The sequence below is a fragment of the Trichosurus vulpecula genome, chromosome 2 (genome assembly GCF_011100635.1).
Source record: "Trichosurus vulpecula isolate mTriVul1 chromosome 2, mTriVul1.pri, whole genome shotgun sequence".
Taxonomy (NCBI): Eukaryota; Metazoa; Chordata; class Mammalia; order Diprotodontia; family Phalangeridae; genus Trichosurus; species Trichosurus vulpecula.
Window position 1 is genome coordinate 54,181,937 of NC_050574.1, and position 14,424 is coordinate 54,196,360.

At 42.8% G+C, this 14,424-nt stretch overlaps 1 protein-coding gene across 3 annotated transcripts in view; it reads right to left on the reverse strand.

Annotated features, from left to right (window-relative positions):
- The window catches only part of EIF4G3 (eukaryotic translation initiation factor 4 gamma 3), a 385,863-nt gene that overhangs the window by 38,809 nt on the left and 332,630 nt on the right, over nucleotides 1–14,424 (reverse strand). For all 3 annotated transcript variants that reach the window (XM_036742705.1, XM_036742704.1, XM_036742703.1), the window contains one exon: nucleotides 217–363. In XM_036742705.1, the coding sequence (XP_036598600.1) occupies nucleotides 217–363 (147 nt within the window). The remainder of the gene's footprint in view (nucleotides 1–216; nucleotides 364–14,424) is intronic.

A 14,424-nucleotide genomic window follows, 5' to 3' on the forward strand; every position in this document is an offset into this window, starting at 1 on the left:
TTTAGGACAATTATGTCCTCACTAAATCTCTTCTTCTTTACTAAAAAACTAGAAAACACCCCTTTTATGACATTAATGAGGTATTCCCTACACACCAACACGTTGTATCCACACCCAGAGAGGTCCACTCCCCATGTGCAGCATGGATACACAGGGTATCTGTGACCTGCAAGCCCATCAATGGTACAGGCCATTCTCATCTGCACCAATACTTACTGCAGTGGCCGCCTCCAGTTCCTTCTGCTTCTTTTCAAAGACATCATCATCTGCTTTATCTTTTTCAAACTCTTTCTGGCAGCGGTTCAGGAGCAGCTTTCGGAAGTTCACTGTGTTCCCAGGCTTGTCAGCCATGGGCACTTTTAGCTGTATTCAGACAGGGAAGTGTACAAAGCAATACGGTTACTTCAAGAGCCACCAAGACACACTTTCTAAGGAGCTCTTTCTGCTGTCATAAAGGTCATAAACCCTTCCCAGGGCCTGATGGAGAGCAAGGTAAGGATCTTGCCAAAAACATCATCGTAATCACATCTGTAGGCATTTCTGAATTTAGCTGTAAGAATTTCACTGCATTTTATCCAAGAAACAATGAACATTCCTTTCTCATTAATGATTCCCTGCTGCTTTGTTTTCTGATGCCAATGCCCCTAAATTTTAAATCAATACAAACCAACCAGAGCTTCTAAATTTTGCGTCTTGATGACCAACCAAAAAGTTCCTAGGTAGAAATGACAGAAGAATAGGTAAGAAAAGTCTTCCCATACACAGGAAAACTTATCTAGGTGTGAACCTTGTTCTGAGACCAAAAGGCAAGAGGTCACTGGAGCTTACTGAAACAGACCTAGCCACATGTGGGATCTTTCTGCATCCACTCTGAATTTGATAATTTTTTCCAGTCCAAAAGAATTGCCTTGTGGGGGGATGGAGGTAGTTCTGCAAAAGCATGGTCTCATTAATAAGTGAGGACATAATGAAGGGCCCACATCAGAGGGTCACTAAGGCTAGAGACCCTTACAAGGTATACAGTCCCAACCCCAAGGTACTAGAGGATGTCATGGAGTATAAAGTCTTCAATTCCAACTCTAAAGTACAACTGCTGAATAATTATTTTCTACATCTATAAGAAAAGTGACCAAATGTAGAGGAATTTTTATAATTGTTTAAACCATCAAAAAGGCAACTGAAATAGCTATTGAACAAAACTATTACTACCCTTGAATGATGACAAAGTCCCATGACTCTAACAGAAGATAGGCAAATGCATAAGCCGGGAATGTCATTATAGCTTTAACATACCATTCTACACAGAGTATACATGATTGTTAATGTGTGGTGATAAAGACTAGGAGAAGATTTGAAACAGGAATGGGACCTAGGATTTCACTGGCCCAGCGAACTCCCAGACAAGAGGGTTCCCTATGCCTCAGCCAATGCAGCCCAGCACCTCCTTGGCACCTTCTCTGCACCTTCTAGTCATGGAGAAAGCTGGGCACTGAGAGCTTTGGGACTTGTCCACAGTCTCACAGCAGTGTGTGTCAGAGCCTGGCTTTGAACCCAGCTCTGCCACACTACTTGTGTGCTATTAAGAGGAAAAAAGGTGAAGACTCTTACGAGCTGCTTTCAGCCATCTGAAGAAATTTAATACCACCAGTTAGCAGAAAAACTGTAAATTATGAACACTCAGATAATAGCCAAAGACTCCCTGCTCCCTGAGGGCAGGTACTTAATAAATATTGATTGATTAAGACTAAGGTGTGTGTGGGGGTGGGGGGTGGAGTGGAGCCAAGATGGCAGCTGGAAAGCAGGGACTTGCTTAAGCTCTCCCCCAAATCCCTCCAAACACCTGTAACAAACGACTCTGAAAAAATTCTAGAGCTGCAGAACCCACAAAATAGCAGAGGGAAGCAGGTCTCTAGCCCAGGACAACCTGGATGGTGTCTGGGAAGGGTGTATGGCACGATGCTGGAAGCAGAGTGGAGCAGAGCCCAGTGTGGGCCACGCCAGGACCAACCAGACGGGGAGTTGGGCGAAACAGGCCCGAGGGTCATGAATCGTTGAGTTGTGGCAGTTACCAGACTTCTCAACCCACAAACACCAGAGAACACAGAGCAGGTTAGTGGGACAACTGCTGGATTGGGTTAGAGAGCGGTCCAGCTCCAGCCCTGGGGGTGGTGGAGGTGGTGCAGCTGTGGTGGCGGCAGCAGCAGGAAACTCCTGTGGCTGCTTCCAGAGCTCCAGCATCAGCTGCTTCCTGAGTCCTTGGCTCACACAGTGGGAGGAATCTAGCAGCGGATCAGAGTGGAGTACAAGGAGCATTTTGCTGGCACAGAGGCAGGTTCTCTTGCTGTGCCCTGCTTGGATCTGGATTGCGGTCCTGCTGGTGGTTCTTGGGGGAGGAGCGCTGCTGTGGCAGAACTTGCAGTGATGGTGGAGTAGAAGTAACTCTAAAAACAGCAGCGCAGCCCCTCAAGCTTGGGACGAAGTACTCTCTACTCTATTAGCAGTCATACCCTGACAAAAAGCTCAAAGGTCAAGTAGTTGGCTGAGAACATGGACAGGCAGTGAAAAAGGATGCAGGCTCAGACCTCTTTTTTTGGTGACAAAGAAGATCAAAACATACAGCCAGAAGAAGTCAACAAAGTCAAAGAGCCTACAACAAAAGCCTCTAAGAAAAACATGAACTGGTCTCAGACCACGGAAGAGCTCAAAAAGGATTTGGAAAAGCAGGTAAGAGAAGTAGAGGAAAAATTCGGAAGCGAAATGAGAGAGATGCAAGAAAACCATGAAAAACAAGTCAACAACTTGCTGAAGGAGACCCAAAAAAATACTGAAAAATACACTGAAGAAAACACCACCTTAAAAAATAGACTAACTCAAACGGCAAAAGAGCTCCAAAAAGCCAATGAGGAGAAGAATGCCTTGAAAGGCAGAATTAGCCAAATGGAAAAGGAGGTCCAAAAGACCACTGAAGAAAATACTACCTTAAAAATTAGATTGGAGCAAGTGGAAGCTAGTGACTTCATGAGAAATCAAGAGATTATAAAACAGAACCAAAGGAATGAAAAAATGGAAGACAATGTGAAATATCTCATTGGAAAAACCACTGACCTGGAAAATAGATCCAGGAGAGATAATTTAAAAATTACTGGACTACCTGAAAGCCATGATCAAAAAAAGTGCCTAGATATCATCTTTCAAGAAATTATCAAGGAGAACTGCCCTGATATTCTAGAGCCACAGGGCAAAATAGAAATTGAAAGAATCCACCGATTGCCTCCTCAAATAGATCCCCAAAAGAAATCTCCTAGGAATATTGTCGCCAAATTCCAGAGCTCCCAGATCAAGGAGAAAATACTGCAAGCAGCCAGAAAGAAACAATTTGAGTATTGTGGAAACACAATCAGAATAACCCAAGATCTGGCAGCTTCTACATTAAGAGATTGAAGGGCTTGGAATACGATATTCCGGGGGTCAATGGAGCTAGGATTAAAACCTAGAATCACCTACCCAGCAAAACTGAGTATCATGCTCCAAGGGCTTTCAATATGGGCTTTCAATAAAATAGAGGACTTTCAAGCTTTCTCATTGAAAAGACCAGAGCTGAACAGAAAATTTGACTTTCAAACACAAGAATCAAGAGAAGCATGAAGGGGTGAACAAGAAGGAGAAATCATAAAGGACTTACTCAGGTTGAACTGTTTTGTTTACATTCCTACATAGAAAGATGATGTGTATGATTCATGAGACCTCAATATCATAGTAGCTGAAAGGAATATATATATATATATATATATATATATATATATATATATATATATACATGTTTATGTATATATATATAAGTGAATGTACATGTATGTATATATGTATGTGTGTGTATATGTGTGTGTGTGTGTGTATATATATATATACATATATATATACATACATATATAGAGAGAGAGAGAGAGAGAGAGAGAGAGAGAGAGAGAGAGAGAGAGAACACAGGGTGAGTTGAAGATGAAGGGAAGATATCTAAAAGAAATAAAATCAAATTAAGGGATGAGAGAGGAATATATCAAGAGAGGGAGCGATAGAATGGGGTGGATTATCTCGCATAAAGGTGGCAAGAGGAAGCAGTTCTGTGGGAGGAGGGGAGAGGGCAGGTGAGGGGGGAATGAGTGAATCTTGCTCTCATCAAATTTGGCCTGAGGAGGGAATACCATATATACTCAATTGGGTATCTTACCCCGCAGGAAAGAAGAGGGAAGAAGATAAAAAAAAGGGGCGGATGACGGAGGGGAGGGCAGATGGGGGTGGAGGTAATCAAAAACAAACACTTTCAAAAGGGGACAGGGTCAAGGGAGAAAATTCAATAAAGGGGGATGGGTTGGGAAGGAGCAAAATATAGTTAGTCTTTCACAACATGAGTATTGTGGAAGGGTTATACATAATGATACACATGTGGCCTATGTTGAATTGCTTGACTTCTTAGGGAGGGTGGGTGGAAAGGGAAGAGGGGAGAGAATCTGGAACTCAAAGTTTTAAAAACAGATGTTCAAAATAAAAAAAAAAAAGTTTTTGCATGCAACTAGAAAATAAGATACACAGGCAATGCGGCATAGAAATTTATCTTGCCCTACAAGAAAGGAAGGGAAAAGGGGATGGGAGGGGAGTGGGGTGACAGAAGGGAGGGCTGACTGGGGAACAGGGCAACCAGAATATACGTCATCTTGAAGTGGGGGGAGGGTAGAAATGGGGAGAAAATTTGTAATTCAAACTCTTGTGAAAATCAATGCTGAAAACTAAATATGTTAAATAAATAAATTTAAAAAAATAAAAAATAAAAAATAAAACAAAAAAAAAACTAAGAATCACCATTTTAACAAGTGAAAAAATATGAGGAAAAAAAATCAGATTTGCACTTTAAATGAGTTTTATTGCTTACAGTTGTGCCTAAAGTAATCAAAAAGCCCCCTGTTGTATGTGACTATTTTTGTTTGTTTGAAATAAATCTCCATGTAATTGTTGCTGTTTGAAGGCATCCGTACAGCACTGAACAAAGCTATTATACCACCTTGCATATCACTTTTTCACTATGTTTTCTTTGTATGTTCCTTTGTTTTCCCATGTTTTTGACCTGATAACACACAATGGAATCTTTTTCTTTCCTCTCACTTCCACTTTCACATACTCCCATAATCTAGTATGCTACAGATTAGATGTACAATCTCAATTTATGAGCACAGCAGTCATCATTTCCTTGATTTCATATTCACTGGGAATGTACTTTAGGATCCCTAAACACAATTGAAATGAGAATCAATAAGCCTGCACAAATTCACAATTTTTCATGCTGCTAAAGGGGCTGGATTCTTTGGGGATGGATACAGTGACATGCATGTATGTCTCATAAACGCATTTTGAAACTCCTCATGGACTTAATAACACTAGTATGAAGGGGGATTGGAGGAAACCACATTCTATTTTCTTAATTCTTATGCTCAAAGTGCATTTTCAAATGAACCTTCCATATCGTCTCTTTCATTTCAATGTGGCAGCATGAGTTTTGATACATTGTGGAAAGTTTAAATTTAAAAATAATCTAAATTTTGTCATGCAGCATACTTTTGATCACTGCTGTGATAAAGCTGCTTCACTGCCTCCTTAGATGTCAAATTATCACGATAAAAACAGAATGCCAAATCCAATAACATTCTATTATTTAAAGTCTTAAGTTTGATGCTAGCTATAAGACAAAAATACAACCATTAATACTTTCAGTGTTTGTTTTTCCCTTTGTTTTTTTTTTTTAATCCATCCAGAGTATATACTGTATATTGCAATTTGCTTGTAAAGTAGAAAACCCTTATGTAAAGACTCTTTCCTGAAAGTGTTGCTATAGTGAATAAAAATAAAATCGATAATTATAAATATGAAAAAAAAACCTAAGAATCACCTACTCAGCAAAACTGAGCATAATGTTCCAAGGCAAAATATGGATTTTTAATAAAATAGAGGACTTTCAAACTTTCTCAATGAAAAGACCAGAGCTGAATAGAAAATCTGACTTTCAAATACAAGAATCAAGAGAAGCATAAAAAGGTAAACAAGAGAGAAAAATCATAAGGGACCTACTAAAGTTGAACTGTTTTGTTTACATTCCTACATGGAAAGATGATATGTGTAATTCATGAGACCTTTCTCAGTAGAGAGAGAGAGAGAGAGAGAGAGAGAGAGTTTGTGTGTGTGTGTGTGTGTGTGTGTGTGTAGACAGAGGGCGCACAGGGTGAGTTGAATACGAAGGGATGATATTTAAAAAAATAAAATTAAGGGGTGAGAGAGGAATATATTGAGAGAGGGAGAAAGGGAGAGATAGAATGGGGTAAATCATCTCACATAAAATTGGCAAGAAAAAGCAGTTCTCTTGGGAGGGAAGAGGGGGCAGGTAAGGGGGAATGAGTGAATTTTGCTCTCATCAGACTTGACTGAAGGAGGGAATAACACACACTCAGCTGGGTATCTTACCCCACAGGAAAGTAAGGGAAAGGGGATAGAAAAGGGGGGATGATAGAAGGGAGGGCAGATAGGGGGAAGAAGTCACCAAAAGCAAACACTTTTGAAAACGGACAGGGTTCAAGGAAGAAAATTGAATAAAGGGGAACAGGATAGGATGGAGGGAAATATAGTTAGTCTTTCACAACATGAGTATTGTGGAAGTGTTTTACATAATGATACATGTGTGGCCTATGTTGAATTGCTTGCCTTCCTAGGGAGCATGGGTGGGAAGGGAAAATGGGAGACAATTTGGAACTCAAAGTTCTAAAAGCAGATGCTCAAAAAAAAGAGTTGCTTCTGCATGCAACTGGGAAATAAGATGTATAGGGAATGGGAAACAGAAATCTATCCTGCCCTACAAGAAAGGGGAAAGGCAAAGGTGGCGGGGAGGGTGACAGAAGGGCGGGCAGACTGGGGAACGAGGCAATCTGAATATATGCTATCTTGGAGTAGGGGGAGGGTAGAAATGCGGAGAAAATCTGTAACTCAAAATCTTGTGGAAATCAATGTTGAAAACTAAAATATTAAATAATAAAATATGAAAAAAAAAAAAAGACGAAGTTGGCATGAGCAGTTTGTCCTGGAACTGATAAACAGCATGGTGGTGCAGTGCTGAACTAAAGTCAGAAATCTCAAAGTTCAAATACTAGCCTCAGAACCCTTACTTGTTCTGTGATCCTAAGCAAGTTACCCACCCTCTCTCACCCTCAGTTTCCTTATCTGTAAAATGAAGATAATAACATCACCTTCCCCCCAGGGCTGTTGTGCATTATGTTGTTATTGTCAGAATCACAGTTCATATCTCATGATTGGTGGAACCCAGCAGGATTACCCACAAATCCATGTTATGACGCAGCAGATTCTGTGTGCGTGAAGCCGAAGCTGACTGACTTTGGCCTGACTGCTCTGCTCCTCAAACTCCATTGCCCAATGTGGTCACTTCGTGGCTGACCTAACCCTAAAGACCCCAAGCCAGTCTAGGTGCCAGGTTTCTCTAGAGATATACGACGTTAAGTGTGAGCCTGCTGAAGGCACGGGGAGTCATGAGGGGTCCCAACGTTCTCCCTCCCGCAAAGGAGCTGCCGGGGAGGCCAGCGAGCAGAGCCAGCCAAGCCCTCCACAAGCACTGCTCTGAAGCTCTTTGTGGAGCCCAGAACTTAGACCAACTAAAGCCACTGCACTTGACATCTGAACCATCCTGGTAGCTTGCTGGCAGCACGTAGACATCAAAACCGACCCTAAATGGCAAAGGAGTTTACAGGAAAACCAAGAAGAGGAGCTTAGGACATGGTCTATCAGCACTAAAAGAAAACCAAACCTTGCTGCTTGGGATAAACACTCAAGAGCATCAAGGGCCATGGGAATGCTGGGCATCAGCTGCATGACCTTAGGCAAGTCACACCCTAAGTGGGGGATGGGGAGGGCAGGTCTAGATTATCTCTAAGGTGATTTTTTAGTACATTATTAATATAACTGGGATGGGCCAAAGATCTGCTGCAAGGACACAGTGATATGCACCTTCTAATCGATCAAGCAGGTATTTATTAAGCACCTACTTTGTGTCAGGTGCTGGGAATAAAAATAAAAAGAATGAAAGCAGAGTTTGTATTTAAAAGATGCCAGATAGTACACTGAAGGAAGAATATTAGAAAACACACCAGAAATACACTGGGGCCTTGAACCAGCTGGAGCACTCCCTAGTTGTCTGGCCTTGGCCTGAGCCAACCAGCTCCTGGGAGCCTCAGCTTCCTCAGAGGGCTGTTGTGAGGCTCCAGAAAGACGAGTGATGGGAGAGCCCTCTGTATGCTATCAGGTGAGCAATATGGGGGAGAAACAAACGCTCTGTGGCAGGCTGGGGAACAGGACTAGCTAAAATGTCAAACTGAAGGAAGACAGCAGGAAGCGGAGGGGCACTCTTTCAGCAAAGGTGCCAGATGAAAGGATAGAAAGAGAAAAAGCCAATTTCACAGGTCTCCATGTGATGGAAGGGGCCATTTGTTGCAACATGGCCTTTTCAGTCACATATTCACACACAGGCAGCCACACCACCAATACTAGTTTATGTAAAACTCAAGGAGGGTCACAAGTATGCCCACAAAGATGTGTCTAAATACACTGCCACAGTTTGGCCACAATCTATTTTAAAGGATGATATCTATACCCACCGCAGCCAGCTGAACAGGTGGAGAAAATGAGTCAGGGAGAAGGCATCTTTCAAGAGCCAAGATTAAGGAAACATCTTTCTTCTTCAGAGATGATTCTTACACCAAAAATAAGCACATTAGCTCTTAGCTTAGGCGTGATTAGGAAAAAAAAATTAGCTAAGAGATCCACAGGAATTGGTTAGTCAAGTAGCCCAACAGCAAAGGTGATTTACTGGGCACTAGGAACGAAAGGTGGATTGCAACTAGCTCCCTGATGGGAGAAGATCCGCTTGAGACAACCAGGAGTTTTAGTTGGCATATACTTCAACATTCACAAAACCAACTGTGCATGCTGGTTTGTTTAGATGGGGGAAAGTTGATAGGAGAATTCTTTTTCTTGGGGAAAGACAGTAGTTGCTATTGGAGAATAAAAAAAGCTGTTTGGTGAGTTTCACTGACTGAAGAACCAGCCAGCATTCTTGTGACCACTCAAAGGCATGTGGTACCGTCTTGTGCGAGTCTCTCCATGCCCACACTGCTCAGGTGTCTGAGGCACGTAGGTTATCGGTATCAAGTTGCCATCCTATTTCAGATAGCAGAGACCAGCACTGCTACTGTCATAAGCCAGTGTACTCGGAGTGGACAACTTACTCCCAAAAGGATGAAGTTTACCAGCAGGGGGGTGGGGACAAAAGCTTGAGTAGAGTCTCAGTCATTGTTATAAACTGTCTAACTCTGAGGGTCAGTGGTAGGTTATCAGGAAATGACCTATTTCTGGAAGGAGAATGGTCAGAGATAGGTTGGAAGAAGGCTCAGAGGTCCCTTCCAATCCTAAAACTCTGCAGTGATCCTGAAGTGGGAAACAGGCCAATGTCAGTCTCAGTTGTGACCTGGTGTCACCTCACAAGGGCAGCTGAGAAAGCACCACGGCCACCTAACAGTCATACTGATGGAGACAAACGGGCGTGGCACAGAGTCAAGACCTGGACACGGTTCCTGAGGAGGGAAGGGACAAGAGCAGGGGGCACAACCTTCCATTCCTTCAACTCCAGGTTTCTTATCTATAAAAGGTAGTCCATAGTGCTGACCATGCCTACTTCATATGTGGGGAGAAATTAGAGCACTGAAAATGTGGGAGTTGTTATTCTTAGAGAAGCAGCCTCTTGGTAATACTCTTGCATCCAAGGTATTGGGGGAAATCAAACTTCTAGGTCCTTGGGAACACATGGAGCCCAATCAGGGGAACATGCGGATTTTGTTAATTTGCCACCATCATGAGCACAGGCAACACACAATGAAGACAAAGAAAATCTATGCTAGCTCTGAAGTTAGGAGATCTTGGGGCCATCAACAATGGCCCTCAGTAACCTAACTCAGGAAGGGCTATTCATCCTGGGCCGGATGGATCCTAGAGGGATGCCTATCCTGCTCTGGACAGCTCCATGGGTTAGGAAATGTTGGATTACACGCAACCTTTCTGGACCTTCCACCCTCCCCTAAGGCTAAGCATGACAACAATGCTGGTCATTCATCTTAGACAGGATTCTCCTCCATGCCAAACAGTTCCTTCAAGGGATTCTCCTAAGGTGTGATATGAGTTCCTTCCTCATCCTGGCTGCTTTCTTCTGGACACTCTAAAGCTCTTCACACCCATAGCCAAAGTAGAATGGGACCACAGTGAGGGAGCATGCCATGACAAGAGTCACCAAAAGGGGGTCAAAATCACGAAAGGGAGCCTCACTTCCTCCGTGTCTTACTACCCTCCCCATTATTCCTTCCTGTTGCCAAGAACACATTCATGTTGGCAGTGTTTCTTGTCTGTGAGTGGCAAAAGGCTATTTTTTGATAAAATTCATGTTCAGAGTTTTCCGTGTCACCGATTCTTTATTTCGTTCTCCTTCTTCCCCAACACTCAGGACCTTTTTCTCAGCCTGCTTTGATGTCTGTTACGCACTGATTTATAACATGAGGCAACTAATGCTTGAGGGCTCCATGCCCCTCATGGGACTTCCCACATCTAATGTAATTATTCTTAGCACAGCAGGAATAGAAAGGTAGGTGAATACTGGGGACCAAGGTGCAAACTTGTGGACTGAAACAAACTCTGGGTCTGATGTGAAACTCAGGGAGAGTTCTGATTCTGACCACCTCGTGAGAGCTTAAAAAAATCACCAGGGACTAAAATACTGCTAGTGTCCAAGATCATTGGCAGTTCTCTGCAGAAGTTACTATGAAGTACAGGATGAAAGATGCAATGTTGTCACGGTGGGAATGGTGGTATTTCTATTTAAAAGATGCCTGGAACTTTATGTGGCTATACACACCACAACAGAGGAATTTGTTTAAGTCTCGGACACAGCAGAAATCTCTGAGTAGCGCTCCCTTCAATGCAGGTTCTGGGGTCATTTGGAATACTTGGCTATGAAGCCCTGTTCTCTCTTTAGGAGGACTGGATAGAAATGATGGACCCTGCACTACAGAGCCCCTGCATTCTCTGATTCTATCATCACTCCTTACTGAATTGGCAGAAATCACAGGGCTCCTGTCCTTGTCTTTGTTGTCCTTCATAATCGAAGAGGACCAAAATGACATCGTGACATTGGGATCAATGTCCAGCGTGTCTGACTGTGGCTGATCAGACCAATACAAGCCGGAGAGCTCTACCACAGGCCAGCCACAAATAGCCAGTGTGAGCACTTGGGAAGGAGATGGCTCTAAATTTGCACATCTCACATTCCTTTTGAACTACTTCAATTTTGCTTTGCTCATAGAGCACAGTGGCTTCTTTGAGGCAGGCAGACCATTCTGGACAGTTCATGTCTCACAACTGATCCCAAAGTTCTTCAGAGAGATGTTGAGAGTGTCCTTCTATCACTTCTTCTGACCTCGGGGTCAGTGCTTGCCCTGTGTGAATTCTCCATAAAATAGTCTTTTAGGCAGGCATAGGCTTGGCATTTGAATAACGCGGCCAGCCCATTGGAGTTGCGCTCTCTGCAACAGAGTCTGAATGCTTGGCAGTTTAGTTCGAGAAAGGCCCTCAACGTCTGGTACCTTCTCTTGCCAGGTGATCTTCAGAATCTTACTAAGACAATTCAAACGGAAGTGATTCAGCTTCCTGGCATGGCGCTGGTAGACTGTCCAGGTTTCACAGGCATACAACAATGAGGTCGGCACGATGGCTCTGCAGACCTTCAATTTGGTAGGCAGCCTAATACCTCTTCTCTCCTACACTTTCTTTCAGAGTCTCCCAAACATTGAACTAGCTCTGGCAATGCATGTGTCAAACTCTCCATCTATGTATACATCCCTGGAAAGCATACTGCTCAAGATAAGTCAATCAATGTATTCACAGTGTTCAAAATTTCTCCATATGCTTTAACCAAATGGATAGTGTAGTGCTGGCTGGTGGAGAACCTGCTTTCTTGGTGCTGCCAGGCCAAAATGAGCTCAAGCAGCTCTGTTACATCTCAGCTTCACAGACTGCACTGAGTGTACAATCATCAGTAAACAAAAAGTCATGCACCAACTCTTCCTCCACTTCAGTCTTGGCTTGGAGCCTTTTCAAGTTGAAGAATTTACCATCAGTATGGTAACCTTGATGCCATGTTTGTCCTGGTTGAAAACATCTTACAACACTGCTGAAAACATCATGCTAAAAAGCATGAGAGCATCGTCCATTATCCAGAACCCATGCAGGCATACCATCGAGGAACTGGTGTACAATACTGATGAACTCTTTTAGGCAACCAAATGAAGGATCAGCCTATTAAGAAGGACTCTTGCCAGCAATGATACTGGGAGAGAACTGCCCCCACCCCATATAATGAGAGATAACCTATGTCCTTTATCTTTAAAGAAATGGACAATGGAGGCATCCTTGAACTCCTGGGGGATAACCTCCTCTTGCCATGTAACCCAGAAAATTTCAGCCAGTTTTGGTATGATCAGTGGACCCCTGCCTCGTAAATCACAGCTGAAACAGAATCAGCAGCAGGTGCTTTGGCACAGAGAGGAGCCTAAGACCATTCAAAACCTCTTTAGCTGGAAGTTCAGCTAGAGAGGGACTAACTTCGATCAAGTTAGTGGCCTCAGCACTGATTGATGATGGTCTGTTGAGAACACTACAGAAGTGCTCTGTCCAACTCTTCAGGATCCTGTCCTTATTACTAACCAATGTGGTTTCATCAGCATTGAGTAGCTGGCATGTACCACAGGTCTTTGGCCCATAAATAGCCCATAAATAGAGGGGATAGTAGAAGTGCTCTGGATTGTTACTATCAGCATAAAACTGAATTTTTTCTGCCCCCTCACTGAGCTAAGACTCCTATGCTTCTCTAAACTTTGCTTGTGCTTTATTTTTGATGGAGTTAAGCACTGTCTTCTTAAAGATGGCCAAACTATCCTGTTGGTAAACCTTGCAGAGTTCTCATTTTTCATTCAGTAGCTTCTGAATTTCCCCATCATTTTCATCAAACTAATCCTGACGCTTCCAGGCTCACATAAAAGCAGTGCTGCACACCCAGTCTGAAAGCTGCACACTCCTTTTCTGCTCCTGTGTCTTCTTGGTTGATGTCTATAGCTCACCTTTCAGCTGAACCATGTATGTCAGGGTATTTGCCTGACGTAGCCCAAGTAGCTTCTTTGTGGCAAACCAGGCATTTCAAAAAATGTTATTCAAAGAGCTCACGCTGCATTAACTTGGGCTGTCTTACATCTATGACTACTAAAACTAACTTCTCTGTGTCTGAAAGAACTCTTGGTGTGAGAGCTCCTAGCTTAGTAGCTGTGATTACTGGCCTGGACAGCATGGCTGAAGGCTCTTCTAAGGAACAGGACTTCATTAAGCTCTCTATGAAAATAGAAATGAGCTTTCAGTTAAAAGGGAGAAAAAGAGAAAAAGCAAGCCCAGGGATTTTTCTGTTAAATACAAGTGTCTTTTTTTTCCTGCCCTCAGTTCTCTTCACTTCTGTACAGCATTTGTTCTGTTGACATTCTTCTCTCTAGTCCTGCTCTTCCCCCATCCAGCTAAAGCAAGTTTCCTCCTTTGGTCTCCAGGATAGTATGTTCTCCTGGTTCTCCTCTTAATTTGAAATCTTCTGGATCTCTCTTGCTAATTCTTCCTCCTCCTCCCACTTCAATGCAGAAAATATGAAAAGTTATTGTTAATTTGCCATTCTATCTGTCTCTCTCCCAAAGATCTCATCCATTTTCAAAACTTCAACTATCCCATTGTGCTTATGACCCCTTACTGCCTTCAGCAAGCCTCACCTCTCATGAGTGCCAATCAACTGCTGAGAGAATTCTGTATGTCAGTATGTGTACATGAAGTGTGTATGTCTAAACCACGCTCTCCCTCAAGTCATTAAAACAGATGTCCCCTAATTTCTCGATTTCTGTCAATGGTAAAATCAGTCTCTAAATTCACCTAGACTGAAACCAGAAGACTCATTGTTAATGCATCTATTTCTCCCTCCATTATCCACTGTCACTTCTTATGATTTAGATTATTTAGGGATGACCCTTTTAATTACCTTGAACACAGGTCAGGCCCTTATTATCTCACACCTGAATTACTGTAATAGTAGCCTAACTGGTCTTCCTGCTCTCCAAGCTCTCCTCAATCCAATTTTTCATACCACTGTCAGACAGCTATTACTGTCCTGTTAAAAAATCGTCAGTGGTTCCTTGCTACCTATTTTATTCATGCTACTAGACTGGAATTTTGGGGGTCTGGGTTCCAGTTCCA